At 41.3% G+C, this 12021-nt stretch overlaps 1 protein-coding gene across 1 annotated transcript in view; it reads right to left on the minus strand.

The window, feature by feature from the left end:
• LOC109928798 (CUB and sushi domain-containing protein 1-like) overlaps window positions 1-12021 on the minus strand; it is a 2165117-nt gene that overhangs the window by 144238 nt on the left and 2008858 nt on the right. Inside the window, exon 55 of the mRNA XM_048597409.1 lies at window positions 351-545. Coding sequence (XP_048453366.1) covers window positions 351-545 — 195 coding nt within the window. The remainder of the gene's footprint in view (window positions 1-350; window positions 546-12021) is intronic.

Here is a 12021-nt window from a genome sequence, read left to right on the forward strand (position 1 = left end):
TCCTGTTCACTTGACAGCCTCCACACATCTGCCACCCTGACCTCACACTTACCTTTTGTCAAAGTGGTTGGCTATGATGCTGTGAATCCCGTAAGCTACAGAAAATGGCAATTGATTGCTGTGAAAAAGGAGACGCAATTCCCTTTCCTCTGACTATGAGAGACCTGTTCAAATTTAAAGTACGTGTCTGCTTGTCTAAAGGAGCCTGGACTAGAATCTCCTGTCTGATTTGTGGAGCTCTTTCATTATGTATAATAGTTGTGACTGCACTTCCTCTGAAAATCCGGCCCAAATAATTTCCAATTATACAATAACTGCAAAGAAAAAGAATCAAAGGCACTTGCTCTTACTTTTGCAACTTGCTTTTTCATTGGATCCACTCCACGTGCCATTTGCCTGACACTGTATGACCTTGTTGCCTCTCAAGTAATAACCAGGTTTACAGCTTAACATGACTTTGCTTCCATATTCATTCACTGACCCATGAATGAGCCGCTTGACCACTTCTTTTGAAAGAACTGTTTCAATAGGAGGACACGGCACAGCTGTGAGGTGGAAATAAACACAAGTAAAAAGTGATCCATTTTTATGATATTTAACACACATAATTAGCTCTACAAAGTTAAAATTTACGGTGACATTCTATTGTTGCCATTTTATGTCTTCCCATACATTGTAATGATAAGAAGACATCAATCAGACTGAGAGGACAGGCTGTGGGAGAAAGATCTGAATTAAATTGAAAACCTAAAGGGTCTAAATTAGTCCTATTAAAAGTCTGCAGACACCTTCTTACTTTAACGGTGACAGGCTTTCACGGCAGCAATTTTAGAAAGCTTTCTCCAAGGTGGAGGGTAAATGCTTAATTCTTGACCGAGGTAATTTAGGTTTTCGATTGAGCTGTATCATCGTAAAGACTGTACCTTTCTTATTTTTCCACAGTTTTGGTTGCAGTATAAAATGGGAAAAGGACTGGTTTTAAAAAAAAGCAAGGATTGTGGAAAGAATTGCTGCATCTTCTGCAACCAAGTTCCCAGCATTTATTGTTAGTGATGTTTACACTGCTGCTTGTTCAAGCAGTGGGGGCAGATTATTACAGACAGATGGTAAAAAGTGAGATTCAGTCAGCAACAAGTAGCTGATTGGTAGGTGGAACAGTCACTAGTTGTCGATGACAAAGGTCTTCCACCTTTTAACAATATGTGTTTGTTGACCAGGTAACTGAACCGCTTATAGGTCGGAATGAAACAGGCAGGAGCCTTCGGGCCTCTGGAGGGAGAGGTGGTATCCAGTATGTGGTGGTGATATGCAGTAAAAATATAGCGAAAACCTGAGGGTAACCAATTTATTTTCCTTCACCAGTTGCTGTATGCTGTGGCTTTTAATCTATAAGTTAGAGACTTTATCATTTGTGAACTAGATACTCTGTATCTCCCACAAGGAAGGTGAAGCCACTTGGAAAAGACAGGGATCAATGAAGAGTAAATCCTGACAATTAAAAGGATCATCTCAGTAAACCTAATGAATAGGGAACATTGAATTGACTTCCCAGTTTTCCCCTCCATCCATAACACCATTATTTTTGTACCTGTCTATATTTGTGCGCAGGCACAGTTTTAAAAGGGGTCAAGAGTTTTAACAGAAGAGTTATATGTTGATAGTTCAGAATTGTTCACTTTTAGCTAGACCTATGTATTTGAAATAAATTATCACTTTTTAAGGTAGAGAAACATGGTCTGTGTTCTCTTAACCTGAGACTAAAATGACAGATCAATTGGGGAATTCTGCATGCTTTGATAAAATCTTTAACTTTTGAGATGACTCAGAGACTAGTGGGGTTTGATTTCCAGTGAGGCATGACACATCTAAATATTACACCTGCATTTGGAAAGTACTGATAGTACCTTACATTAGATTGTTGTTCTATACATTCCTTCAGTAAGCATCAAGTAAATTGCACTAAAACATACAACAGAAAGAAGTCAAAAGACGAAAATGAAATGTGCTTGACATTTACTGATGAGAACCTGATTTCTGCTGGCACGTATCTGTGACCTCTGGCTCAGTAGGTATTGAGTAGTGTCGTGTTTGTAATGTCCCAAATAACCTTACATTCATCTATGAAGTGCCTAAGGGTCTGTATGGAAGACAGTCCCCAGTCATTATGCACAATGGAGTTTAAAGCAATAAAACATCTTATTTGTTTTTTATGCAAAAGTGAATTTGATTGATAGAGTCATACAGCATGGAAACAGACCCTACAGTCCAAATCGTCAGTGCCAACCAGGCATCCCAATCTAACTTCGTCCCATTTACCATCTTTTGGCCCACATCCCTCTAAACACTTCCCAATCATATACACATTTAGATGTCTTTAAATGTTGAAATTGTATCTGCCTCCACCACTTCCTTTGGCAGCTCATTCCATGCATGCACCATCCACTGCATGAAAGAAGATACACCTCAAGTCCTTCTTAAATCTTTTCCCTCTCATCTTAAAACTATGCCCTCTAGTTTTGGACTCCCCCAACCTTGGAAAAAGACCTGGGCTATTCACCCTATCCATGCCCCTCATGATTTTATAAACCTCTGTAAGGTCACCCACCAGCCTCCTCTGCTCCGGGGAAAGAAGCCCCAGCCTACTTAGCCTCTCCCCATAGATCAAACCCTCCAACCCTGGCAACATCCTTGTAAATCTGTTTTGCACCCTCTCAAGTTTCACAACATCCTTCCTATAGCACGGAGACCAGAACTGCATGCAGCCTTCCAAAAGTGGCCTAACCAATGTCCCGTACAGCAGCAACATGATGTCCCAACTGCTATGTTCAATGTTCTGACCAATGACAGCAAGCATACCAAAAACCTTCACCACCCTGTCTACCTGCGACTCCACTTTCAAGGAACTATGCACCTGCAACCCTAGGTCACTTTGTTCAGCAACACACCCTTGCATCCTACCATTAAATGTAAAACTCCTGCCCTGGTTTGCCTTACCAAAATGCAATACCTCACATTTAATTAAAATAAGTTCACCAATACCTTGTCAACAGTTTACTGGTTCTATAAATGACAAGGTGTTATGGCAACACACAAATCAGGAACACACAGGTTCAGTGTCCAAAATGCATTAATCACATTTATGTGGGATGCCAAAATTGGTTGCTGTGACCAAAAGAGGTGAAATATTGCACAGAATCTCTGTCACTATTCACTAGATGTGTGAATATTGACTATGGATAGAACCAAGTTCAGCAACTATACTCTTCTTCCCTAAAATATGTCTAAAATTACTGGAATTTCACGCGTGAGGAATCAGGGCATGAGGTATAGGATTAATGCCAATTCTCATAGTACCAGAGCAAGGACACCAGATGTACATTAGGGATGACAAAATCAAGAATCTATTCTTTATAGAGCAATTTGTCACTACCCTTAATGCACAGAGAGACAATCCTCCATCCATATCTGAAATGATAGCACCAATTTCAGAGTGGAGAAGAAAAGGAGAAATAACAAATAAAAGTCTACATTCTGTCAATGAGTATGGGGAAACAAATTACAGCCATTATATGAAATCGGGTTCCCACTTAACCTTGGGAGAGTTGGCATTTTAGAAACTGAATCTTGCATTCTTTATTCAAAGTGAAATTCAAGTGGACTCTTGATCAATGCTGACAACATTCACAAGATGATCAGACACTTGCAAAGAAGCACTGAAACATGATTAAGATTCATTCAGATAACACTAAAGTGGTTATATCAGTAAATGCTTTTCCATTCAATGATTTAAACCATTTGCTCTTCAGATGTGAGGGGACTGAAAACCGACAAAAAACAATATGCAGTCAATGTAAAAAGTAAGCATAACTCAAAAGATAATTCAGAGGTAAATATTCAGACAATGAACACAAAAAGACAGCAGTGAGTAATGGAAGCAGCGGTAGGCTAAGGGACAGCTCACTGAAAGGCAAAGTCCCTTGTGAGGTCATCTGAGGAGCACAGAGAGGAGGAATTCAAAGTTCCAGAAAATTTCTGGCTCACAAGGAGTTCTCTGAGTTGTTAGAAGGTCCTGCAAATGCCTTAAGATTATGTGTAACAAATTAACTGGAGTTATTTAAAGAGATAAGAGAAGGTTAATGGGAGAAATTCTGCTAATGTGCCAAACATAGACTTCCAAAATACGTTTGATACAGTACCACATCACAGATTTTTGAGCAAAGTTACATCTCGTAAAATGGAAAAGGAAAGTACTAACATGGATATGGAATTAGCTGAGCAATAGGAACATGAGTAATGGTTAATGGATGTTTTTAGGCAAAGGAAACACTTGTAGTTGGGTTCCCCAGGATTAATATTGGAACTCTTCTTTTTACAGTTATATTAATGACATACATCTGGGTGTATAGGGCATACTTTCACAAGTTGCAAACAAAACTAGGAAGCATTTTGATCTTTTAACAGGATAGTGTAGGATGTCCAAAAGGGCATAGATAAGTTGGTGAAATGAGCAGACAGGTGGCAGACAAAGTTCATTGCAGAGAAATGTGAAGTTTGTTGTTTTCCTAGGAAGAATGTGGAGACACAATATAAAACAACAGTTACATCTAAAAAGATTGCAGAGGCAGAGGGACATGTGTGTACATGTGCATAAATAATTGAAGGTAGCAGGATAGGTAGCAAGTGTGATTAGTAAAGTGTAGAATATTCTCAACTTTATAACTAGGAAGACAAAGGACAACAGCAAGACGGTTACACTGAATTTCCAAAAATCACTAATTTATGTTCGGCTAGAGTACAGAGTCAAATTCTGGGCAATTAACTTGAGATGACATGAGAGATATTGCAGAGAAGATGTATGAGAATGGTTCCAGAAATCTGCAGTTACAAGGATAGATTGGGGAGATTTCTTTTCAAGAAAGGAGGCTGACAGGAGACATGACAGAGGCATACAAAGTCATGAGGGGAGTCAGGTCACAGTGAATAGGGAGAACCTGTTCTCACTTGTGATGGCATTGAGAATGAGAGAACTCCGAGTTAAAATATTCAGTGAAGGAAGTAAACCTGCTATTTTATATTCTTTATTGGGATACAGGCATCACTGTCAAGTCATTTGTTCTTATCTAATTTTCCCATTGAAGTGATTGGTTCTCAATGTAATTTCAGAGGATAATTACGAGTGAAACACGTTGCTCTGGGTCTGGAGTCACATATAGACCAGACAAGGTAAGACAACTGATTCCCTTCTTTCAAGATATCAGTGCAGCAGATGGGTCTTCATTGGCGATTGGCAATGGCCACACGGTGAAAAATTTTCATGCAGCAAGTAGTCTGGCTCTGCAGTGTACTGCCCGAGTTTGTGGTGGCAGCAGGGTCAATTGAAGCTTTTACAAGAGAATGATATGATCTAAAAAGTAGGTAATACAGAGGAGAAGGCAGGGGAATGATAGCAGGGAAAAAGCTCATTCAAAGATCCAGTGCAAACTCCTGCTGCAACATAAAAACTGTAAAATTCTACAATATGGCTGGAGTTCACATGAGTCAGTTTCCAGCCTGCTGGATGTCTTCTCGCATAACATCACCATTCAATGGCCACCTCAAGAGTTCCTGCAATCGAACACTCAATAGGAATTCATGCTTATACACACTGCAACCTTCATGAAAGTTCAGACTGCTGTCAAGCTTGGAGACAGATCACTGAATAACATGGGGAGCCACTTCCAAGAAGGCACTCACTCGTCTTCTCCAGTCTGCTCTTCAGCAGATCAATGGATTTTCTGATACTCAAACTGACAGGAATGTCAGTTGTGTGATGCAAGTGATACACATTGCTGCCTCACTATCATGTCAGCATGTTTCAATATTATCCAGTTTTCACATTCATACTTCTCTCCTTTCTCTCCTAGCAGGAGAGAGCACAGAACACAGGGGGAAGCTGAGAACCTCTGATGCTGCTTGGCCTGCTGTGTTCATCCAGCTCTGCACCTTGTTATCTTTAATCAGAAATGGTACTTCAGTCACATCCAGATTGACAACTACAGACGAGCTGGCACTGGAGATAAGCTGGGACTCCGTATGCATAGCCTTTGGAGGACTATTGGGTGCCAGAATTAAATAAATTACGCAGCAACATGAAGAACAACGCTCACGTGGTGTCATCATCCACTAAAATACGATCTACAAAATGAAAGCTTTGAACCACCTCACATTGACAGTTCAACTTCATATTTTACATATCCCAGAGATCTTGTGATCATTCAGACAGTTTTGTCTTCAGAAGAAATTATTCATTTTGAAGGTGCCTTGCACCTTGGTAGGGCCATCAAGCTGTACAAGTTGGTTGTCACATGCTGAAGCAGATAATGCAATAGAGGAAGAGCAAGTCATAGAGGTGGGTACAGCAATGGTGAGTCCTTGGCAGATGGTGGGCCTTGAAGAGTGGGCTGATGGCATGAATGTTCATGGAGCTGAAGAAGAAAATGTATTGGCTTGTGTTTGTATTTCCAATTAGATCACATAGAATTCAAAAAGGATTGAGGGGGTTTGCCCCTAGCCAGAGTGCCATGATATCTTAGGCTTCTGGGTAATCTTACACTATTATAAACAGTAGCCAGTTGCATCTGGTGTGATACACATTACGTCAGTAACTGAGACACTCAGATAAACGTCATTAACAAGTGTAATTTTCTGCAGATCAAAACTGCCAGTATGTGGTTGAAGTGTGGTTAGTTGCCATCTTGGATAATGATGATGATATCACTACAGATGTTTGTTTATATGAATGAGCTAAGGACTTGATTTTTTTTAGTATCAGCTGCACTCCACATGTGGTTTTGTCAGTCACTCTACTTAAACACAGCATGCTTCGAGCATCATGCTATTCAACTGACCATTAGCAATGGAGTACTGAACACAATCCTGGAGGCACACTAAACTGACTTGGAAATAAACCACCATTCCTTCACTGGCCCTGGGTTAAAAACCCAGAGCTCCATCTCCAACAGGATTGTCCACCTAAACCAAATGGACTGCAACGGTTCAAGAAGACAGCTCATCGCCACTTTCTCAAGGGTAATTAGGAATGGGCAATAAATGCAGCAAAGCCCAAATTCTTAACATCCTCTCAATTACTTAAAAATATATAAATGAATATCAGTGGTTTGAAGATAGTCCATCACTGTGTGAAAAATGTTTTTATGCTCAATGTGCATACAGCTTGTTACAATATATTTGTCTGGATTGCCTTATGCCAAGATATCTTTGATTCTTACACTGATGGTCCATTCTTTATTTGTTTGCAACCTCATATTGATGTAAAGAAGTTATATGCATATATTCACCTTTTTTTGACATTGTTTGTGAAAGGAAAACCAGTAGATCATAGACAACAAGGTGCAGAGCTGGATGAACACAGCAGGCCAAGCAGCATCATAGGAGCAGTAAGGCTGACGTTTCGGGCCGAGACCCTACATCAGAAATGGGGGAGGGGAAGGAGGTTCTGAAATAAATAGGGAGAGAGGGGGAGGCGGATAGAAGATGGATAGAGGAGAAGATAGGTGGAGAGGAAAGAGACAGGTCAAAGAGGCGGGGATGGAGCCAGTAAAGGTGAGTGTAGGTGGGGAGGTAGGGAGGAGATAGGTCAGTCCAGGGAGGACGGACAGGTCAAGGGGGCGGGATGGGGTTAGTATGTAGGAAATGGGGGTGCGGCTTGAGGTGGGAGGAGGGGATAGGTGGGAGGAAGAATAGGTTAGGGAGGCGGGGACGAGCTGGGCCGGTTTTGGGATGCAGTAGGGGGAGGGGAGATTTTGAAGCTTGTGAAATCCACATTGATACCATTGGGCTGCAGGGTTCCCAAGCGGAATATGAGTTGCTGTTCCTGCAACCTTCGGGTGGCATCGTTGTGGCACTGGAGGAGGCCCAGGATGGACATGTCATCTGAGGAATGGGAGGGGAGTTGAAATGGTTCGCGACTGGGAGATGCAGTTGTTTATTGCGAACCGATTTCACAAGCTTCAAAATCTCCCCTCCCCCTACCGCATCCTAAAACCAGCCCAGCTCGTCCCCGCCTCCCTAACCTGTTCTTCCTCCCACCTCAAGCCGCACCCCCATTTCCTATCTACTAACCTCATCCCGCCCCCTTGACTGACCTATCTCCTCCTTACCTCCCCACCTACACTCACCTTTACTGGCTCCATCCCAGCCTCTTTGACCTGTCTCTTTCCTCTCCACCTATCTTCTTCTCTATCCACCTCCCCCTCTGTCCCTATTTATTTCAGAACCCTCTTCCCCTCCCCCATTTCTGATGAAGGGTCTAGGCCCGAAATGTCAGCCTTACTGCTCGGCCTGCTGTATTCATCCAGCTCTGCACTTTGTTGTCTCAGATTTTCCAGCATCTGCAGTTCCTACTATCTCCAGTAGATCATAGAATCCCTAACAGTGTGGAAACAGGCCCTTCGGCCTAACAAGTCCATACCGACCCTCAGAGCATCCCACCCATCCCCCTATAACCCACCTAACCTCACATCCCTGAACAGTACGGGCAATTTAGCATGGCCAGTCCACCTAACCTGCACATCTTTGGACTGTGGGAGGAAACCTGAGCACCCAGAGGAAACCCACACAGACACAGGGAGAATGTGCAAACTCCACACAGACAGTCACTCAAGGGTGGAATTGAACCTAGGTCCCTGGTGCTGTAAGGCAGCAGTGCTAACCACTGAGCCACCATGCCACCGGCGTAGTAAAACCTGAAAATGAAGGAACTGGTCCAAACTGCAGCTCCACGTTACAGTTTACAAGATGAATTCAGACCAAATTAAAACTGAAAGAACTGCAGATGTTGTAAATCAGAAACAAAAACAGAAATTGCTGGAAAAGTTCAGCAGATCTGGCAGCATCTGTGAAGAGAAATCAGAGTTAACGTTCCAGGTCCGTTGACCCTTCCTCAGAATTGACAGGAAAATGTTGGTTTACATGCAGAAGATTGGGTGGGGGTTGGGAAGGTGTAAGGAGTAAACGATTCAGACCAGTTCTGTTTTTTCCCAGTTTAAGGAGCAGCTACAGCTGCCATCTCTATCTCAAGCTCCTCCCCCTCTAAAATACAGTGTGCTTATCATACCTCCAACTATTCTTTACAACAAGTTTTATCAGGAGCCACAGAACACTATCAATGTGGAAATGGCTACAAAAGGCTGAGCCAGATGGGTCTGAATCGCATTTCCAGTGATAACTGGTGCTCATGTGGCTCATGTGTCCTACCTTCTTTGAGTATTTCTGGTAGGTTACCTCAGTGGTGCCATTAGCCACATCCTTTGGCAGTAGTCTTGTCTCCAAGGAGTTATCTACTGTTTTGTTAGACCTCACTGGTGCAGCATGACCAATACTGCAATCTCCCTGGTTATCTTGCAGCACCATCTCAATGGCTGCACACCCACTGAACATTGACAGACTGCAATTGTTTTACCTGTGGAATGCTTCTGGACAATCAGAAGCTGTCTTTGTTGTGTGAAATGTGGAAGTCAGCAAATTATTGGCAGCTTCCACATCAGCCAGGAGTCTCTGGTGTTTTAACCTCACTTATACAAAAACCCACCAAGCGCATCAGGTTAAGCCATCATCTATGACTGTATACAAAAATGAATTCAACAATTAAATAATTTTAATCGTCTTTTCTATTGCAAAGAATTATGGTCATGAACTAAATATACCTGTGATTTGATACTTTGAAAAATGGATTAAGATTTTGGGAATTTTATTTGAAGAGTGAAGTGGGTTTATTGTAATTGCTAAGATGGGGGTGGGTGTGGGGTTGGCGGAGATGATTGTCTAAATTAGGTTTAGCACAGGTAACAACTGGAAAAGTGCTGCCAGTGTGGAGTTAAACAGAACACAAGAAAATGTCAATGTAAGTCAGACCAAGGGAAGAGAAACAAATGTAAACCGACTAGAATAAAGCTCAACATAATTATTTCCTAGACAGATTGCTGCCAGATCAGCTTGCATTATAATTGAACAAGTTCAAAATAGTTAATGTACCGTAGCCAATTAGTCTGCAATACCTCAACATTTTGCCTTCCACACGGTTGGTACAAGGATAAATAAATGAAATAGAGGCTTGCATTTAGATAGCAACTTGTAAAATATCAGGATGTCTCCAAAGTGCTTATGAGAAGCCTTCCTGAAATCATGATTATGGATGAAGAAAAAAACTGAACCAACACAAGCTCATCAAACTAAAGGACTGCAAAAGAATCATTTAATTTTACGGTGAACATATTTGACAATATCCTCTCCAGCTAAGGAACAATTTAAAAAAAAACTGCTCCACTGAATGCACCCAGGTCAGAAAAGTTAGCACTTTAATGAAGAAATCTGTTACCTCTTCTCTGCTGAATTATGGAGAAGATAGTTGTCACATAAGAGCAATAAATCATGTCAAAGATGATTGGAAATAGATGCAAATGCAGCAAAGTAAAGCAGAAAACCTCGCGCAGTAATTCATTGCTATTAGGCAGCACTTGCGTATCTTTATTGTGTAACTGCATTTTCTACAACTTAATCTAATCTGAAGTGCAAAAGTATGAGTTGAATGCCTTTTAATTCAAATGATTCATTCCTCTCCAAAATTTGCTACTCAAATGTAGAACTGATAAATAGAATTCATGTTAGATAGCAACCAGAGGCCATCATTTAACACATAATAGAAAAGAGCGCTGCAAAGCAATTGCAAAGACAAAATACTGTGGATGCAGGAGATGGAAAACAGAGACAAAAATTGCTGGAAATTCTTGGCAGGCCAGTTAGCATCCGTGGAGAGAAACAGTGTGAAGGTTTCAAGTCTTGATGACCATCAGATTCATCAATGGTTCAGTTGTACTGAAGGAGAGGAAGAAGAGAGGAACAGCAGTAGTGGTGAGTGATTTGTTAAATTAAGGAACAGCCAGGAATTTCTGTGGCCATGAATGTGACTTCAGGATGGTATTTGGCCTCCTCAGTGCGAGGATCTTAGATGTCATGGAGAGGCTACAAGACATTTGTCATGGTCCACTTCATCAGGTAAGAAAGGGGTTGAGGCCCTGAAAGTGACATTCCCACAGGCTACTGCGCATAGAAATAAAATTGAGAGATTGGAGGGCATCAGATTTGAATTATGGATTTATGAAAGGGAAATCAGGTTTGACAAATTTGTCAGAGTTTTTCAGAATATGATAAACGACAATGGGAGTACAAGTGGGTACAGTACGCTTAGATTTTCAGAAATCTTTAGATAAAGGAACCACACAGGTTAGAAAATCAAATTAAATAGAACACATGGGATTCGGGGTAAGCATGGGTATGGGTTTTGAATTGATTAGCAGATAGAAAGCAGAGTGTAGGAAAAAATAGACCATTTTCAGAGTAGCAGGCTGTAATTAGTGGGAGAGTGCTTGGTCCACCACTAGTCAAATGAATCCAAATGAATGATTTGGAAGTGGGGACCAATTACTATATAACCTAACTTATTGATGACACCAAACTGAGTGGAATTGTGAGTTGTGAGAGGGATGGAAGCACGCTTCAAGATAACATCTGAAGATAACATCAGAATGGGATGAGTCAGAAAGTGCAGACATCACAACGGGCCCAAGTATTCTTATTCATGAGTCATTTAAAGTTGGCATGCAAGTGCATCAAGCAATTAGGAAGTCAAATCAAGGGTAAAGATATGTTGCTGCAGTAGTATATAGCATTAGTGATGCCTCACACAGTATTGTACACAATTTTGGTGCCCTTTTCCAAGCAGGTGTACACTAACTGAAAAGGAAGTACAACAGAGGTTCACCAGATTAATCCCATGGATGACAATATTGTCATACAAGGAGATATTGAGAAAACTACGTCTGTATTCCCTATTCAAAGAACAGGGTGTAGTCTCATGGAAACTTACAATGTTCTTACAGTGTGGGACATGATCTCAGCCTATAGAGGGAGGCCATTTAAGACTGAGATGAAGAGGAATTTCTTCATTGAGTGGGGTGAATCTTG

This window comes from Rhincodon typus, chromosome 5, assembly GCF_021869965.1.
Source record: "Rhincodon typus isolate 14 chromosome 5, sRhiTyp1.1, whole genome shotgun sequence".
In the NCBI taxonomy this organism is placed as follows: Eukaryota; Metazoa; Chordata; class Chondrichthyes; order Orectolobiformes; family Rhincodontidae; genus Rhincodon; species Rhincodon typus.